The 20,008-nt window shown below is 47.8% G+C and overlaps 1 protein-coding gene across 1 annotated transcript; it reads right to left on the bottom strand.

The window, feature by feature from the left end:
* Positions 1–6: 6 nt before the first annotated feature.
* Positions 7–18,717, bottom strand: INKA2 (inka box actin regulator 2). Its single transcript, XM_027860408.1, has 2 exons — positions 18,428–18,717; positions 7–1,207 (listed from the first exon to the last, which is right to left on the bottom strand). Exons 1-2 carry the CDS (start codon positions 18,476–18,478, stop codon positions 302–304), a joined length of 957 nt encoding a protein of 318 aa, XP_027716209.1. The 5' UTR covers positions 18,479–18,717; the 3' UTR covers positions 7–301.
* Between the last annotated feature and the right edge of the window lie 1,291 nt (positions 18,718–20,008).

Genomic DNA, 20,008 nt, shown 5'->3' with positions numbered 1-20,008 from the left:
ACACACACACACACACACACACACACACACACACACACACACACACAAACAATGTTCCCGAGCCTGTCCCAACTTAGCCGTAGTTTTATCGGGAGGAGATTGTGGCTTTCCTTAGAGTGAGCACACTGGCAGCTTCAGTTTCCTGGGATGAGAGGTCCTGGCTCTGCTCACCCTCCTCTTCTGCTTTTCTTGCTTTTCTGGGAGCCTTGAAGAAAAGGAATTAGGAGCTGGGACCAATGGGATCTGCCATCTAGACTTGACCCAGCCCAGCCTGGCCTCTGCCATGGGAAATGCCAAGGGCTCAGACCCAGACAGCCGTGTTGATGTCAAAACCAGAGGGTGGGGGCTCCAGGGCCTTGGGGCAGCTTGAAGGCCTCTCTCCCTGTCCATTGCCCCCACTGCTGGGGAAGGGGAAGTACCCAGCTCCCTTGAAGTGGCCCCTTTTCTTGACTTTCTTGGAGCGTCCAGCTGGGGGCTCAGTAGCTGTCGGGGTCATCCAGCCTGGTTTCTCCTTAAGTAGCCGATCTCTATCCGGCCGTACGCTACGCAGGAATTTCCTGAAGATGTTGGCAGTCAGGGTGAACCTTTGGCCCAGATCGCGGTGTCGGCCTCCGGGCCCTGGTACCCCACCTGCCCCACTAACTTCACCTTTCTCCCCACCCTTCTTCTCTAGTTCTGGCAAGTCCAACCAGTTGCCCACTAGATCTGCGAAGACGTTGTCTCCCAACACCAGCGGCTGCCGGTTGCGGCCTCGGGACATCAAGGTGGAGGTCCAGTCGTCCGGCTCAGCCTGCTCTGCCCTCTGCTGAATGACGCCTCGGCTCTCCGACTCCCAAGTCCTAGGAGGAGGCACTAGGTTTGCCCCATGGACACTCCTACTGGAAGAAAGCTTGGTGGTGGTGGTGGTGGTGGTGGTGCTGCTGCTGCTGCTGCTGCTGCTGAGGGAAGGATGGCTAGAGGGAGAGACGGCCCTGGGCCTGGCTGAGCCCCTGCTGCCTGCCCACCTGCAGGGCTCAGGCTGAGTTCTGGGGCCCTGCAGGAAGCCGGGGGCAGGGCCCAGACCAGGCAGTGGTGTTTGCCCATCACCCCCAGAGATCTCTAGCTGCTCCAGAGCTGTCTGTACCTGTAGAAGCTTCAGTTCCTGCAGGGCTCCCATCATGCAGTTCATCTGGTCATGGAGCCCATCCCCCACCTCTTTCATGGATACCTGTGAAGGAAGGAGACCAGAAAACCCAAGTGAGAGAAGTGATGGGAGGGTCCGCACCAAGGTGGGGACTGTGGTGTTCAGTACGACCCTTCTGAGGTCATCCTCTTTCTCTTGCTGCTTCTTTGTACCCCTCACAATTGCTTGGAGGGGGTAGAATTTCCACATCAAAATGGCTGGTTGGAAAAAGATTACAATGAGCACCCCAGTGTCTTTGGCCTCATCTTTTCCCTCCTTCCTTCAGAACAGCTTCTCCCTTCTTCCCCTAAGAGAGTCCCTGAGCCAAGATGGTGGCAGCGCACCACGGGAAGAATAACAGGTTTGGAGCTGGAGAACCTGGGAGTGAATTCTATGAAATGGGAGCACCAAGTGTGTTGTAGTAAAAGAAAGAGTGCTAGATTTGGGCTCAGAAGACTGGGTTTGAAACCTGCCTCTGACATTACCAACCGGGACAAATGAGGGGCCTGGACTAGAAGCTTCTAATGTCCCTTCCATCAATAAGCCTATGGTTCTAGGAATCCAGCTTGTAGCCCAGAGCTGTACTTCATGGATTCCCTCTACTCCCGCCCCCCAGGCCCCCTCTTCTCTTAAAGGAGCTGTGGATTTGGGGGTGGGGAGGAGGATGGACTCAGATTCTCAAAGGATCTTCAACAAAGGAGAGGGAGGCCTGTGCTTTCCCCTAACAGCTGCCTACATCTGGCTGGAGGCAGGGTGGTGGTGGTGGTGGTGAGGAAGAGGCCATGGGGGAGGCCTGTGATCCTGAAAGAGTCCATCTAGCTTTCTGAATCCGGCCCCCTCCCATTCCAAGCACCTGTGCCCTCCCAACTGTTCTCTGCTTTGGGTTGGAAGGTCCCCCTCGTTCCCAGGCCCAGGCAGCCCTGTTGCCATGTCTGAGGGGAGTGAGGGCCAAATGGGTGGGGGGATTAGGCTGCATCTAGCCCTTCTACTACAGTTAACTGAATCCATGGGCTGCCAGCTGGAAGGGGCTGCCAGCTGGGTTTGGGTGAGAGCCTAGACCGGGGGCTGGAGGGAGGAGCATCTCTGATAACATTCATTGAAAATCTGCAACCCCCCCCCCCATTCTTAGGCCCAAGCTGCCCCAGCCCCACCAGATCCCCTCCCAAGCCCTTGCTCAGGTTACTTGACACCAAACCCTGCAGAGACCATCTGTTCTCTAAGCCCCCCAGAGACCCACCCGATCATCTTACCTCCCCAGGCTTGCCTAGTGCTTCTTGTCCTAAGCCCAGAGGGAGGAGGGAGGAGAAGTGTAGCTATCTGAGGCTCTGCTAAGCAGGATTGTGAGGCCAACCTTCACCAGCTAGTCTGCGTCAAATCCTTCCCTGGAAACTCCCCCTCCCTTTACTCCGCCCCCACCAAGGGTCAGGTTATGAGGTGAGCCAGCTCACATCAAGGAGGGTTCAGCTTCCCCAGACACCAATGGGCATCTCCTGTAGGTGCACCTATGCTTCTGCATTCCTCTAGGCTCTGTGTGTGTGTGTGTGTGTGTGTGTGTGTGTGTGTGTGTCTGTGTATGTGTATGTGTGTGTGTGTGTGTGTGTGTGTGTGTGTAAGGGGGCAAGGGAGACAGCCCAGCATCCTAGTCATTCCCTCAGCCTACCTGGCCAAGGCAAGCAGGAAAGAGCAGAGACTTAAGTCTATATTCAACGGTGAGGGTTACCCAACTCCCAATGCCTCTCACTCCCTGACCCCCAACTCCGACAACCCCCTTCCTCTTTGTCTGTCTCTTCAGTTTCCATCTCCTTCTCTCTGTCTCTGACCCTCATTCTCCTTCAGCAGAGAAAGAGGGATGGGGGTGGGAAGTGGGAAGGAGGTTTGGAGGCCCTCCAGCATCTCGTCGTCAATGGGTGGGACTCTCGCTTCAAAGGAGACGGCCAGGCATGGAGCTTATTCTCTGCCCAACTAAACTAGCACCTACCTCCTTCTCACTGTCTTCTTTCCATAGTGACAACGCTCTTCTTGCTTGGGCCTGTGCACTCCTTCCTTGCCCCCACCTCTCATAATCAACCAGATCTCAGCAGGGCCTCTCCAATAGGTCATTGCCCCCGGCCAGTTCAGGGCCTCACCACCTCTCCCATGTACTGTTGCAATAGTCTCCATTTTCCTTACTGTATTCTTTGGAGCTCTGTAATTCCACATGATTTGAAATTGGGGTGAGAAAAGATTGATTTTTGTCCTTTTAAAACAAATGGGAAATTTTTGTACGGATCAAAAATATTTAGAATATAGGGCAGATTTTTAGTGTGAAAATAGGTTGAATTTCCGCTATTTTTCTCCAAAATTTTCCCTAATCCCCTTGTCTGAGGGTATTTTATATCAGAAACATCCCTCAGACCCACATTTATGAATTCTACAGATCTATTTCAAGACCAGAAGGGACACAGGGTCAAATTACAGAATGTTAGCACTTGCCAAGGCCTCAGGGATTATCTGGTCAAACCCTCCACATTTGTTTTGCAGATGGAGTCAACTGAGACTTGGTGACTTATTCAAAGTCATACAGCTAGAAGATGGCAAATTGAGGACTTGAAGTCAGGTGTCCCAACTCCCAGCTCCTTTCATCACGTCATAAAACCAAAGCATGATCGGGAATCCCCTGAAAGCTTCCTAACTCATCTTCCAGTTTCTCCTTCCCAAAGTATCTCATACGCCACCAATATACCAATTTTCTTAAAGAACAGCTCTAATCCTATCACTCCCTTATTCTAAAACCTTCAACCAACTATTGGATAAAATCCAGATTTCTTATGATGGCATTCTAGGTCCTTCGCAATCTAATTCTAACCTTTCTCTCCAGTCATATGTACATCTCAGTAATACCCTCCCTACAGACACACTATACAAGTCAAACTGGCCTATTTATCTTCCTCAAAAAATGGCTGTAGGTTTTCCTGCCTTGATCTCTTTCTTCACACCTTACCTGCCACCTAAAATGTCTTCCACTCCAACGCTAACCATAAAAATTCTGTTGTTGTTGTTATTCAGTTGTGTCCGACTCTTCGTGACCCCATTTGGGGTTTTCTTGGTAGAGATACTGGAGTGGTTTGCCAATTACTTCTCCAGCTCATTTTATAGATGAGGAAACTGAGACAAATAGTATTAAGTGATTTGCCCAGGATCACAGAACTAATAAATGTTTGAGGCTGGATTTGAACTCAGATCTTCCCAACTCTAGACTCAGCCCTCTATCCACTGTGCCCACTAAAAATCCTACCTGTCCTTCAAAAGCCCAATCAAATACCACATTCCTCCGAGCTAGAATGACAGAGCTTTGGGACCACTTAATCCACCCCCTAGAAAAGCAAAATGGGTTACCCAGCTATTTGAGGCCGAGAGAAGACTAGAACCCAAATCTCCTGATTCTTTCCATTCTATCCAATTCCCACTGGAGCCTTCCCTGTTTTATCCAGTTAGAAGTCTTTTCTTTGTCCATAGCACTGTTTGTAGAACCAAATGACCTTAGAGACGTAGAGCTGGGAAGAAGCTTAGAAACCACCAACTCCAGTCTCTTCATTTTGCAGATGTAAAAACTGAGGCACAGTGGTTAAAAGACCAATCCAGGGTCACACAAATATTAAGTGACAGAGGCAGATTTGGAACTCAGGTCCTTGGACTTTCAGTGCAGTGCTCATTCTGTCCTGCCATGTTGGTATAGGGAAAAAAAAAACTCTGACTTGAACTCAGACCCATAGTAATTTAAGTCCTAGCTTAGCTGTTTGTTAGCTGTATGATCTTGGGCCAGCCCCTACTTAACCATTTTCCTCATCTATGAAATGAGAACGTGAATATTTACACTATCTGCCTCCTGGAGTTTTTTTTTTTTGGTTTATTTTTTTGGTTTTTTTTTGTTTGTTTGTTTGTTTTTTTGGTGAGGCATTCAGGGTTAAGTGACTTGCCCAGGGTCACACAGCCAGTAAGTGTCAAGTGTTTGAGGTCACATTTGAAGTCAGGTCCTCCTGACTCAAAGGCGGGAGTTCTATCCACTGTGCCACCTAACTGCCCCACCAGGGTTGTTTTGAAGAAAGTTTTGTCTGTGTAGCTCCCTCTCTGATTTATTCAACACTTATTGAGAGCTGAGCAAGGTTTGGTTCTAGGTACTATGGGGGGGGTACACATGTGAAAAAAGAGAAACCCACAAAGACAAAAACAGACCAATCCCTGCTCTCAAAGAGTCCATATTCTACTAGAGAGGATAGAACATGCACCCTTGTAAGTAAAAACAAAATATATAGAAAATAATTTCAAAAGGCAGAAAACACCTAAAATTGGTGTTGGCTGGTGGGGTTGAATGGGACCAGGAAGGTTCTCAGGTAACAAGCGGCCCCTGAGCTGAGGCTTTGGAAAAGATGTGGACGGAGTACATTTGGCCATAGGGGATGACATGAGAGCACTTATCACATAATGTTCATACATTCCAGGTATGGAGGACCACGTTAGAACACTCATCACATAGTGAATGGCATTATTATGGTCATTGGTGGTGGTGGTGGTGGTGGTAGTAGTAGTAGCAGTAGGAGTAGTAGTAGTAGCAGTAATAGCAGTAGTAGTAGTAATAATGTAATAGTAGTGGTAGTAATAGTAGTAGTAGTAGTAGTAGTAGTAATGATAGTGGCGGTGGTGATAGTGTACATATTTTATCTGCCTTATCAAAAATTCATTTAGAAGAACTTTTTGAGGGCAGGCACTGAGTCTCATTCATCTTTCTATTCCTCAGGACGCCTATCAGAGTGTATTGCATATCCCAGGTACTCATTATATGTTTGTTGACTATGCAGTTTAACTCAGTGAGCACAACACATTTATCGTGGCTAGGCTGGCTGGCTTTGCAGTGCTGTACAACCAGGGCAGGGCACTGATAAGAAGCAATCTCAATATTGATGTGCCTGGGCAGTTGGCTGTCTAACTTGTGTGCAGAATATGCTAGGCTGGTTGTTGCTTCACCAAGGCATGGAGCTGACCTTGGATGCTTGACCACATCAGGTTTTACTAAGCCAGAAAGGCTTCAAATAATAACTACTGATGTCTGAGACCAGGGCAGCTAAGTTCAGTAAGACTAGTCCCATCCCAGACAATTCTTGTAGCTCATTGTAGGACATTGAGGGGGAAGCTGCCATCATCGTTGGACAAGGCTGAAATTATACCTGTTTCGAAATACTGAAGTATTGAAACGATAATCAGGAACAGGGCAAGTCACTGAACAGAGGCCCCATTTAAGTATTTTTGTTGTTCAGCTGTTTTTTCAGTTGTATCTGACTCTTTGTGACCCTCTTTGGGGTTGTATTGGCAAAGATACTAGAGTGGTTTGCCATTCCTTTCTCCAGCTCACTTTACAGATGAGGAGCTGAGGCAAACAGGGTTAAGTGTTTTGCCCAGGGTCACACAGCTAGTAAATGTCAAAGGCCAAATTTGAACTCAGGTCCTGACTCCAGGGTTGGCACTCTGTCCACTGCGCCATCTAGCTGCCCCCATTTAAGTATGCATGGCACTAAATGGACCACTAAGAGACTGAGTGTCCCTCTATCCAGGACCAAACTGGAACTAGGAATTAGGTAAGCAGTGATCCAGGGTGCAACATGTCAGAGTGGGAGGTATACTTTTAAATATTTTTTTGGACTGGGGCTCTGGTTTCATTGGTATAGATAACTAACTCCTGATAAGGGAACCCTGTTTACTAACACAGATGGAACTTTGTCCAACTTTATAATAATTTTAGAGAGGCACCTGGAACATTAAAGTCATATGACTTGCCCAGAATCACCTGGGCTTTTAAAAAATAACACTTTTTACCTGGAAAGACTGTATGGACTGATGCTGAGTGAAGTGAGCAGAACCAGGAGAACGTTGTACACAGTAACAGTCACGTTGTGCAATGACTAACTTTGATAGATGCAGCCCTTCTCAGCAATGCAAGGTTCTAAGACGACTTCAAAAGACTTATGGTGGAAAATGCTATCCACATCCAGAGAAAGAACTATGGCGTCTGAATGCAGATAGAAGCATACTATTTGCTCTTTTTTTCTGTTCTGTTTTGTTTTGTTTTATCTTTCTTGTGGCTACTTCTATTGGTTCTAATTCTTCCTTACAACATGACTAATGTGAAAATGTAAACATTTGTATACAATGTATACATATACATATATACATACATAATGTATACATATACATTAGGAATGTGTATGTATGGCCTATATCAGATTGCGAGCTGTCTTGGGGAGGGAGGTGGAGAGGAAAGGGGAGAAAAATTGAAAACTCAAAAGTTTATGGAAGTGATTGTTGATAAATCAAAATAAATTAATAAAAAAAATCTAAATAATATAACAAAAAATAACACTTTTTATAAATGCATATAATCAAATATTTAAAAATTCTGTTCTTCTTGGTCCAGAAATACATACGTGTGTGTATATGTGTGTGTGGCATGTGTGCGCCCGTGCCCATGCCCATGTCAACTTGCTTGCATTTCAGTGAATTTTCAAAGCTTCAAGGGGAAGGGGAAGGGTAAGCTAGGTAGCATTTTTCAAACCTTGCCTAGGGCATGTAACTACTTTGGCCAGGCCTTCATCCAGGAGAGTACCTCTTCTGTAGAGCTGAATGCCCCTTGTGCATGAGGGACTTTGGGCTCCGCTGGTAAGAATTTACCAGTTCTGAAACCCTTTTTGAAATCATGGATCCCCTTGGCAGTCTTCTGATGGCAGTCTGATGACCCTTCTCAGAAGAGGATTTTTAAATAGTCGAAGGAAAGACTGAATTTCAGTTAGAAGTTAGTGAATCTAAAGAGGCAACCTTTTTGTCATCCACACCCCCTGAAATCAATTCGTGGACCCCAGGTGAAGAATTCTTAGTATAATCCAAAGAATGCAGGACAGAACTTAAAGTCAGGTGAGATACATGGGTTCAAATTCCACTTGTGATCTTGATTAGCTATGTGACCAGGGACCTTTCTGAGCCCCAGAGTCCTTATCTATAAAATGGGGACAAGAAAACTTGTGGAAGCTAAAATAATGAGATAATGTTTGTAAATCCTAATTGGGCTCAGGGAATAGAGGAGGAAAAAGGAAGCAGCTTGATTAGGGGCCCCCAGGACACAGGAACCCTAGCCCCCCATTTGGTATCCTGTGTCGCCAAACTCCAGCCCTGCCACTGATCGGATATTTGCAGTGAGGAAGGAGAAAACAGCTGTTTGTGATGGGGTGAGTTTGGCAGGAGGAAGCCTGAGAGATGGGAAACAGGAAGGTCCTGGGGAGGGGGAGGAGGAGGAGAAGGAAGAGGGAAGGGAGGAGGGAGAAGAGGGGGAGAGAGTATCAGCTGCTGAGCCTGGAGCCTAACACAGAGAGAAGCTAATAGGGTCACCCTTCCCAAGCCCAAAGGGGATGATGTCACCCAAACAAGAATGGAGTCCGCAGACAAGCTGCGCCCCTCCTCCGGTGCTGGACTCAGGAGCAGGAGGAGAGAAGGGGGCCAGCCTCATCAAATGGAGAGGACCTTGGGATAGAAGCTGGGGCACTGAATCTTAGGGAACTTCCTCCCACCTACTCGGGTCTCGACTTTTCTCTTTCTGAAATGAAGAGTCATTCCGTTGCTTTGGAAGGTTGTGGAGAGCCGCTAGAGGAGACAGAGCTCCAGGTCCATCCCTCCTCCTAACCATTCCTTTGTTCTCACATCTTCACTCCCCCTCTGGCCCCCATTTCGCACCTTCCTGCTCAGTCATCTTGATGCCTCTAGCAAACAAAAGAAGCAGCTGAACCCAGTGGTGTTTATGCTGGGCTTAGCCAGACACCTGGGTTCAAATCCTTCTTTCAGTACTTACTAGCTATTCGACTCTAGGCAAATCCCTTTACCTTGATTTTCCCAACTACAAAATGGGTACAATAATAACAGTAAGTAATAAGCAAGTGAAGTCTGGGATGTATGCCAGCATCCTCTGATTCCCAATCTAGTATTGAGGCAGTTTGGTGGCTCAGTGGAGGGAGTGCTGGACTTTGAGTGAGGAAAACCTAAATTCAAATCTGGCTTTAGACACTTACTGGCTTGGTGGCTGTGTCAGACTTAACCTCTGTCTGCCTCAGTGTCCTCATCTGTAAAATGGGGATAATGATAGCACTGGCCTCAGACACTTGACACTTACTAGCTGTGTGATCCTGGGCAAGTCACTTAACCCCCATTGCCTCGAAAAAAAACAAAACAACAACAGAGATAATGATAGCACCTACCTCCCAGGTATGAATCAAAGAAGATAATCTTTGTTGAGTGCTTTACAAATATACAAATATTTGCAAAAAAAATAGTTAACTATACAAGTGCTAGCTGTACTTATTCTTTCCACCGCTCACCACTAACTCCCAATATGAATGTAAAATACTATACAAAAAGTGAATATTAATGGTCTGGCTTTGTGTGCAGAAGAACCCTGGGCTTAGAGTCTAGAAATAGTTTCTTAGTCTGTATATAATAGCACGTCATCCCCATACAACTTATTAGTTGTGTGACCCTGAGAAAGTTACCTAACTCTGCCTCAGTTTCCTCATCTGGAAAATGAGTTAGAGGAGGATATGGCAAACCACTCCAGTAGCTTTGTCAAGAAAACCCCAAAATGGGGTCACAAAGAGTGGGACACAACTGAAAATAACATCTCCAGACCAGCCAGGATCCTGCTGGGAAGATGGTCCTACATAAGGCATCTCTTTGTTGGCTTGGATTTCCTCCTCCTGACCATGGGGAGCAGAATGAGGTTGGCTGATTATGGAAAGAGATCTCTCTCCCCACTCAAAGCCAAGGAGGCAGTCCAGTGTCACTGATAAGAGCAATGGATTTGAATCCAGAGGGCCTGGGTCTAAACCCTGGTAAATATGTCAGTTTGTGACCTTGTCTAAGTCACATTTCTCAGCTGTAAAAGGATGGGGCCAGAAGAGATGATCTCTAAGGTTCTTTCTGACTTGAAATCTATGATCCTGTCACTGATAAAATTTCATAGCAGGGGATGTGGTATGTGTGTGGGCAAGGTAGCTTCTGTTCCTTCCTCGCTCCTTTTTCCCTTGGCCCCTCTGACTGATTCTCACAGCTGTGCCCTCCGTCCCTCTGTCTCACGCCCTCTGCTTGAGCAGCCAGATTCCCTCCACATAGGCCCCAGCTCTGCCTATGGGCTTGGCAGTCTTCCCTGCCTCACTCTCTACCCCCACCTCTCTCTGCCAGGGGGCTCACAAGGTCCTCACACAATTCCTTCACCACCTCTTTCCATTCCCCCTTTCCTCCAGCCCCTCCCAGAGGCATCGGCTGAGGCTCAGGGCAGGAAATGGGAACAGACCCCAGTGCCAAGCATCTTATTCCCGGCCCTGTGAATAGCGACCTTCATGGCCCCCCCTGCTCTTGGCTGGAACTGCTGGATCTCCCCACAGGAAGCCCCCCCACAGGCCTAGTGGCCAGGAGGGAGGCAGGCTGAGCCAAGAGCCACGGGAGGGAAGGAGGTGGGAGGATGAGGAGGAGGACGGAGGGGAGGATGAGAAGGAAATAAGAGGAGAGGGGGCTCATGAAAAGGAAGAGACTAATTTTCCCATAGAAGCATCCCTTTATGGGATAATGCTTTGGCAAAAGACAGATGGACAGACCTAATTTACTCCATCCCAGCCCCCACCTCCATTACGCTTTCCTCCTCTAAAATACTTCCCACTCTCTTCCCAGAGGTTATTTCATCAAAAGCAATCAGTCAATAAATGTTTATTTAGCCTTATCACTGGACCAGTGAAGGAGGCAAAGAAGTCTAAGACTCCATCCCTGACCCCTAGGCACCTCCATTCTAGTAGGAGCAAGAAGGCAGACTCCCCTTGCCTTTGAAAAGATAACTAAGCATCCCAAGGGTCATGTCATTATGCCTTCAACATCTTTGGAGCGGGAGATGCCACCCCAGCCCCCCTGGAGGAACAATCTTCTGCTAATTAATCCCCTTGATAGGATATCCTCTTGTCTAGCTTCAGTCAGTCATTCTGTACAGTTCAAGGCATCTCCCACCGCCTATCTCCCAGCCTTTGCTGTGTTCCTCTTCTTGCTTCTCCCTAGATCTGGGGTCAACAGCTTGTGGCTTGACAACCACACCGGGCTCTTTGAGAATACACATCGAGCTTTCATAAAAAACAAATGAGGAGGTTTATAGCTGAAAAGGCAGTGGGGTATAGTGGCAATGGAGCTGAATTCCAGGTGGGAGGAGATGTGGGTTTGAAATCTGGCTCTCACTGATTCTATGATCCTAGGTAAGTCACTTAACCTCTGAGCCTCAGTTTCCTCATCCAGGTAAAAATAAATATTAAAAACATACACACAAAATAGTGATAAATATACATATATATGCATATTTACTTGACCTATGATTTCCTGGGTGTAGAGAAATCCCTAGGGGCGAGGAAATTCCTTTACCAATGCAGATTGGACATTTCTCTGAAAGTTAGAGAGTTAGAAAGGTACCTGGGGGCATTGATAGTTTAAGTGACTTGCCTAGGGTCTCACAGTCAATGTGTATATGACTTGAACCCAGGTCTCACTTCAAAAAGTTATATCCCAGGGGCAGCTAGGTGACACAGTGGATAGAGCACCAGCACTGGAGTCAGGAGTACCTGAGTTCAAATACGGCCTCAGACTTGTGACCCTGGGCAATTCACTTAACCCCAATTAACTCTCCTTCAGCCTCCCCCCCCCAAAAAAAAAACAAGTCTAAAAAAAAGTTGTATCCTAATAATACTTCTAAAAAGCTGTTCTTCCCTAAAAGATTGCTGACTTCCACCTTAGGCCTTATGTCTAGGGCAGAGACAGTAGAGGGTATTGTAAAAAGAATACTGGTTCCAGAGATAGGATTCATGACTTTTAATCCAGGCGCTTTCATTTTCTCTGTGAGTCTTGGACAAGTCACCTCAAGAAAGAAATCTGGAATGTTTTCCTAGGGGCCTTAGTTTCTTTATCTATAAAGAAATGAAGTTGTGAACTGATCCAACTATTTTGGAGAACAATCTGGAGTTATAGAAAAACCCAGGAAGATTTATGTAAACTGATGCAGAGTGAAGTGAGCTGAGCCAAGAGAACATTGTATCCAGTAAGAGCAATATTGTTCGAAGAATAATAGTAAATGGCCAAGTTATTCTGAGTATTACAAATACTCAAATCAGCTACAAAGGACCTATGAAGGAAGATGCTATCCACCCCTAGAGGGAGAACTGATAAATATAGTTATACATAGTATGTTTTTACATATATTTGCAAATCTATGTGAAGAGAAGCCCTTCTCTAGTGCAAGGTAGAGAGGGAAGGAAGGAGATAGTTCGGAATTTAAAATGTAATTTAAAAAAAGAGAGATGAAGTTAGTGTAGCTGATCAACTAGACCTTTCCAGTTCTAAATCTATGATTTTTTTTCCCACTTCGCAGAAGCTTCTGCTTCTGTGGACATTTGGGTCTCGAGAATTCCATTAAGGAAATACTGCTAGAGAGGAAGGATGCCCTACACCACAAATGCTGGTTTGCTACCCCTTTCCTGTGCCTCTGTTTACCTCTCATGGAACAAAAGTCACCCTGTCTACCTCAAATCACTTCTTTTGCAGGGAAATGTCCTTCTCCTTCCTCTTCACCAGCACAAATACATCAGGAAATACCCTCCTTCAAAAACTAGCTCAAAATCTTCCTCTTCATCAGATCTCCAAGTCCCCACGGCACTCATACTCAGGAGGCACTATGGTGATATGCCTTCAGATGACTTTGCTTAGCTGGCATTCACCAAGTTTTCTTTAACCAGCCTTTCCCTCCACTAATTCTCCTCCTTCTCCTCTTCTTCCTTCTCCTCTTTCTTCTTTTTCTCCTCCTCTTCTCTGTCTGTTTCTCTCTGCCCTTCCTCTGCCTCTCTCTCCCTTTCTCTCTGTCTCTCACAAGCATGTTCTGCCATTAGATAGGAAGTTCCCCTTGGGAGTTATGTTCAGGGAACAGCTGGAGTAGACTTGAAGTCTTCTCATAAACTCTTTGTAGAGGTCAGCAAGTGGGCCACATGTCCCCTGTGGTGTCATTATAGCCCTATTCCCCCAGTGTTTCAGCTGCTGCTTCTACCATGGGGCCCATTCAAACTTCTTCCCTGAAACTCAATCCCTGTATCCATGTATACGCCATAGGCAAGGAGATACAGACACAACACTGAGTAAAGTCTTGCTCTTAAGGCTCTAGCAGGCTGTGCCAGGTCACCTTCTATGGCTAGGCCAGGACACTTCCCCACTCCCCTCTCTACCCTGCCTTGGACCGCCACACAGCCATGTCCCAGCATCCCCAGTTGACCTCATTTGTGGGAAAATGCATTCCTCCATGACAGTGTATATTTCCAGTTGTGATGGATGACTGGGGCAGAGGGATGGGAAATTCTACAACTTTAACCTTCGGGAGCAAATGTTTCTTGATTATCTCTGCTGAAAAAATGGTGGGCTAGAAAGGTCATGGAAAATGCACTGGACCTGGAGTTAGGAGATTTGGGTTCAAATCCCAGCTTTGATTACAATACTAGTTGTAACTATGAGAAAGTTAATTTCCCTCTCTGTAATTCAACATCCTTAATTATAAAACGGAAATAAATAATATCTGTTACAGAATGAGAGGGCATAGACAGGTTGGAATTGACTCCACTGCAGTAAGGACCCATAGTAACGGAAGATGACTACTTAGATCAGTGGTTATCAAACTCAAATAGAAACAGGGATATTAAACAGTACCCAAAGACTCCCCTTCACCCCATCCCCACCCCCTGGGTAGCACAGTGGATAGAGCTGTAGGTATGGAGTCAGGAAGACTCGAGTTCAAATCTGGCCTTAGACATTTACTAGCTGTGTGATCCTGGGCAAGTTACTCAGCCCTGTTAACTCAGTTTCCTCATCAGTAAAATGAGTTGGAGAAGGAAATGGCAAACCACTCCAGTGTGGGGATCGTGAAGAGTCAGATATGACTGAAATGCTGGGAAAATTCCTTGTGTGCTGCATATTGACTACCTATTAACATCTATGTTTTATTATATTTATGTTTATTTTATTGAATATTTCCTATTATATAATATATTATATATTAATATTAATCTGGTTCAGGCCACACTCCAGAGTGTTGTTGGCCCCCAACAACACATTTGACACCACTAAGCTTAGTCACCCAAGTATAATAAATGCACTACCTCCCTCTCTAGGTTGTTGTAGGGAGAAGCACTGTGTTAACTTGAAAGATCCACAGAAGCATGAGCTCATTGGGTTGTAGCTCTAGAACTGGAAGACACCTTACAGACCATATAGTCCAGATGCGGAAACTGAGTTCTGGAGAAAAGTGACTTGTGAAAGGTATAGGAATACAGAGGCTGGATTCAAAGTCAAGTCTTTTGACTCTAGTCTACTAATCACTACATCATGAGCTGTTTCCCCTAGGACTCAGGACTGTGTTTTGTACCTCTGGCTTGTACTTCTATGTTATGTGTTCTATGTGTTCTAGCTATATCTTTTTTCTTACTGGATTGTAAGCTTGAAGGAGAAAGGCCTGTGTCTTATTTCAACTTTGAATTACCCATAGAGACTAGCCCAGTGTTCTGTAATAGATTACTCAATCAGTGTTTGGTGAATGAATTAATACATGTACTCATGAGTGAATGAAAAGTTGGGGGTGGGGGTAGGGGAGAGTTGAAGTGGTACAGATAATCCAAGCAACAGGTAATCACCAGATCCATTTCTCTAGAAGGCACAAGACATTTCCCTTTGTACAGGACATTTCCCCTCCTGGGAATGAACTGCATTCCCTGTGCACACATCAGCTAAGGATGGACCACAGTGGCCCTCAGTGGCAAGAGGGAAGGGGAGGGGGAGGAGGAAACATTTGGCATGTGGCATCCACAGAGCAGATAAATGAGGGTTGACCATATTCACTTCCTCTGGCTGCTTCTCAGTTTGGTGTAGGACCAAGCAAAACACCTGCCCAGACCAGTCACTGGTAGCCAAGAGCTGCATCTGGCTCCAGTCCCAACTGCCTTAGCCTGAGAAAGATGCAGCCAGAGAAATTACCTCCTCTGCAGCCCCCACCTGCCATGTGGGGGAGTGGTCGCTAGGGCCCAGGGCTACCCTGAAGGTCAGGCTCAGGAGAGGCGGGGAAGAAGCAGGAAACTCCCAGCTCACTCTGCTTAGTCTGGGAAGGAGCTGCCCATTCTGAGCCTGAGAACTGATAAGCTGGTCTGGAGAAGGGGATAGGGGGTAGGGAGGTGGGAAGGTGAGGCAGGGATAGCTTCTCTCCTGTCTGAGCATCAGTCTGGGCCCTGGGCCAGGCGTTAGGCTTCCTCTCCAAAAGAGTCAAAGACTGAAACAGTGCAGACAAAGGGCCAAATAAAAGCTAATGAGGGAGCTGGATGACTTTGGCTTCATTGCTTCCATCTCCCTGCCTTCCTCATGCCCCGTCCTTTCCTCCTCCCCCTCCTCCTTCTTTGGCCTCGTGTTCCCAATGGGGGTGTCGATTGAGGGAATGTATTCAGATCTGGAGCTGGGGTGCTAGTTCCTGTTTGCTTTCTTTATTCTTCTGGCATCTTCCACACACATACACCCCCCCAACCTCCGCTCCCCCACCCTCAGTTGTTGTGCAAAATGCAAATCAGAGGGTTATTAAAATTCTAGCCTGCGCCAGAAACACCCACCCTTCTATTAACTTGGAACATGGGGTGCGGTGGAGGGGGACCTGTCCCCCTACTCCAAGCACAAAGGAACGTGGACTAGATTTGATCTTTTGAGCCTAGGGTTTGCTCCCCAGCCCTGATCCAGAGTGAGGGGTCATTCTCAACAGCAACTGTGACCTTCTTGGACATGGAGAAACACATGGGTAGAAGTCAGAGTCCTGGGCGTTGGGAGTGGGTAACCGTAATGATCTGACAATTCCCCTACCCCCAGATAAGGACCAGTAATTTCCTAGCTGTCTGCTGAATACCTCTGCAAAGAAAGAGTTTTTTGGGTGGGGGGGGAGTTAGGAGTGTGGAATTAGGTAAGGTGAAAACCCTCTTTCCCATTCAAAATGAAGAATTATATGTTATGGTCAGTGTCTGTCAAATGCCCAGGTGATGAGTGTCACCACAGCCTGGGCTCCCCAAAGGGACTGGAACCCAGGGTCATATTCCTGCCCCTCTCACTTCAATCCCCAGCAATCTCCTGAAAATAGACAGCTGATCTGCACAGGAGGAGCTGACACCTGGGACCCAATGACCTAAAAAAAAAATGGGATTTTTTCCAAAAATACCTGTGGTGATTCCATTGTTGCTAGGCTCCACCTCCAGCCCTAGCCCCACCCCAACGATGCTCTCTTAAGCATGGCTGTCAAATCACTTCTCTGAACCTCAACTCAACCAGGACAAAGAAGAGTTTTGGAGGTGATCTTATGAAGGCATTGCCCAATATCATTGGCAACTACAGGGCAGAAAGGCAAGGCAGTCATTCTATCACACAGATAGAGCTAGGCTAGTCATTGGACATTCTTGGGCTTTCTTCCTGCCTTCCAGGTTACCTTTCTCTGGACATTAGTTTCTTCTGATCTAAAAGGGTGAGGCAGGATAATATGGGGTTGAGGTATTTTATATATTTTTATTTCTTTTATTCTCTCTCTCTGTATCCCCCTACAGAATGTAAGCTTCTTGAGGGCTGGGATGGTTTCAATTTTGTCTTTCTCTCCAGTGCCTAATAGCACAGTGCCTGGCATACAGTAGGCATTCAATAAATTCTTGAGGATTGATTGATAGATTAAAGAAGGAAGATTCCCTACTTGCACGACTAAACCATCTCCAGATTGACTTTACAGAGATTGTGCGAGAATGCAGAAGATTCCATCTAAATGGTGGAGGGATTGAATTGAATTCATAGGATCAAAGAATGTTAAAGCTAGAAGGGACATTAAAGCTGGTTTAATACAACTACCTTGTTTTTACAAAGGTAGAAACTGAATCCCAAAGAAGGAAAGTGACTTGTCTAAAATTACACAGGTGAAATGATAAAGCTGATTTGAACCCAGATTCTTTGACTGAATTGAACGGAAGTGAACTAGAAACATTGTGTGGTTGGGAGGGTAAATATTTGGAGTCACCGAGAAATTCGACTTCCAAGCCATACCTTATATGTTATGTAGTCTGAGCCTTCACAAGATTAAGTGCTACCCAATAGGGCTCACTACCACAAGCAGATCCCTTTCTCCACCCATTTTCCCCTAGAGCTACCTGCCCCTACATAAGTTTCCTTCTCCTGCACTCCCCTCCCCTCCCGCCTCGCACCCCCATTCCAATTCTCCCTCTTCCTAAAGCAGAGACCTAGCATCTGGCTCTGCCTCCGCAGCTCCCGCTCATCCTGGCAACTCCCCTCCTCCGTGTGCCCAGGCCCCATCACCGTCATTACAGCTGCCAGCCCCCAGCCCCCCTCCGGGCTGGCAGACAAGTCCGGGCAGACAGCCGGCTGGTCCTGCCCCCGCACCGCCCCTCCCCACCCCCCACCCCGCCCAGCCTGCCAAGCTCCAGCAGAGAGATAGGAGCCCCAGGCGGTGCCGGCTTCCCTCCCGTCCCAGAGCCCGACGGTCCTCCCGAAAGCGTGGGCCCTGCTCTCCCCGGCCTTGGCCCCACCCCGGCTGGGCCCCGTTAGGCTCGGGCCTCAAGGCCGTGGACCCTCGAGAGCCCTTTGGCACGCTCTCGTTCTCTGCGCCCCGGCTGTCTAGCTCCTTGGGTTGGTCTAGGGCTCAGTCTCTGTCTCTCCGTGGGCGCGTCAGTCTCTGGGTCTGTCTGTCTGTCCGTCCGTCCGTTTGTCTGAGGCTGTGTCCGTCAGTGGCTTCAGTGTCAGCCGCCTTTCGCCCGGTCGCCGCATCCTCTGGGACTGTGTGTCCGTCAGTGGTTTCATGGGCTTTCCCTGCCTGCATCCGTCGGTAGTTTCACGTGTCAGCCTTTCGCGGTCTGTTTCCGCCTGTGGCTGAGTCTATAGCTCTGCCTGTCCGTTTCGCTAAACTCTCCTCGAAGTTTCCGCGTGGTCCCCGGCCCGCTACCCTGGACCTTCATTTCTCTGCCTCTCTTTCCCCACCTCACCCTCCTGACACTCCATCCATCCTCCCCCACGCCCAGGTAAGAGAGACTGGGCGGCTGCCGCTGGGGATGGGGTAGCTCCTCACCCACCACCACCAATACCACCACCTGGGTCCCAGCCCGCTCCTGAGCTCACCAGCTCCTGCTTGAGACGCCGCAGATAGCTGTCCATATCTTTGCTCTCCATCCTCACGGTGCCATCGGCCAGACCCGGGAGAGTTTCCCCCAACAAGTCCAGCTCCCTCTGGGTCTGGGGCTTAAGCGGGCAGGGCAGCCCACTCTTCCTCTGCTCCAGCCTCTGTGATACTGGCGGCTGCTCCAGAGCTGCCCTGCCGGGGGTCTCGCCGGCTTCTCCCTGGGACACTGGGAGGGCTGGGCGGCTGGGAGAGCCCAGCGCGCCCAGGTCAGAGACGCCCTTTCCTTCCACTGCAAACCTTAAGGCGGCACAGCTCCGACTCTCGAAGCTGAGCCCGGGCAGGACTCCGTACCCCCTCCCCTCCCTTCCAGCCCCAGTCCCCTAGCCTTGGGTCCGCCGCGCGGGGAGGAGAAAAGGGTCCAACACCCAATAGGAGGTCAGGGGGAGATGGCGACAGCCAATAAGAAGAGCGATTCGAAGGGTAGGGGGTGGGGTTGGGGAGCTGAAAGCAACAGAAGAGAAGGGACAGGGAACTCGGACCAGGATAGGCACCAGGACGATTTACAATAGGCTGTTGCTGCTGCTGCCAGAGATGGGGAACTGAGTAGAGCTGGTTTATTTAGACTAGAGTTGGGGGGCTGGTTTGAGTTATCAGACAAACTCCCCCAGCAAACCCTTCGCCTATTTCAATCAATTAGCAAACAATTATTAAGTTTTCCTACATGCCAGGCACTGTGCTAAGCGCTAGGGATACCAAGAAAGGTAGAAACAGCCCCAGCCTTCAAGAAGCTTACATCCTACTAGGGAAGTCACCATGTACCTGGGTATATACGAGAAAAGGACGGAGTAGATACAAGGTGACTCCAGAGGGGAAGGCACAGACAGCTGGAGGACGGGGGAGATCAGAAATAGCCTCTTGCGGAAGGTGATTTTAACGCCAAGTTTTGAAGGAAACCTGGGATTCTAAGAGGCAGAGGTGTGGTGAGGAGAGAGAGAGAATTCCAGGCATGAGGGGCAGGCATAAGCGCAGAAATGTAAGAGAAGGCAACCTGTATGAAGGACAAGGAGGCCTATATGGCAAGACCATAAAGTACTTAGAGGGGAGTAATGTGGAAGAAACGGAAAAGAAGACGGGTTAGAGAGAGACCAGGTTGTGAAGATCTTTAAATGCCAAACAGAACTTCGTGTTTGTATACCTTATGAGTAATAAGGAGTCACTGATGTTTATTAGGCAGAGAGATGACATGGGGAGACCTGCCTTTTAGGACAATCACGTAGGCAGCCGATTAGATTAGAATGGTAAGACACCTGAGACAGGTAGAACAATGAGGAAGCAATAGCGCAGGGGAAAAGTGATCATGAGAGACTGAACTTCAGTGATGGTTATGAGTGGAGAAAATAGAATGTTTATGAGAGATGGATAGAAGAGGCCGCTAGGTGGCGCAGTGGATAGAGCTTGGGTCCTGGAGTCAGAAGGACCTGAGTTCAAATGTGACCCAAGACACATAACACTCACTAGCTGTGTGACTCTGGGCAAGTCATTTAACCCCAATTGCCTCACCAAAAGAAAAAAGAAAGATA

The sequence above is a fragment of the Vombatus ursinus genome, unplaced genomic scaffold, assembly GCF_900497805.2.
Source record: "Vombatus ursinus unplaced genomic scaffold, bare-nosed wombat genome assembly UNPS02014179.1, whole genome shotgun sequence".
Lineage (NCBI taxonomy): Eukaryota > Metazoa > Chordata > Mammalia > Diprotodontia > Vombatidae > Vombatus > Vombatus ursinus.
This window is presented reverse-complemented; position numbering and strand designations above follow the sequence as displayed.

What these genes read in the sequence shown, in the direction of transcription:
- INKA2 (XM_027860408.1), bottom strand. Translation starts at nt 18,478, where the DNA reads ATGGAGAGCAAAGATATGGACAGCTATCTGCGGCGTCTCAAGCAGGAG. An exon ending in GGCGTCTCAAGCAGGAGCTG is followed by an intron (nt 1,208 to 18,427) that starts GTGAGCTCAGGA and finishes CTTCCTTCACAG; the next exon opens with GTATCCATGAAAGAGGTGGG.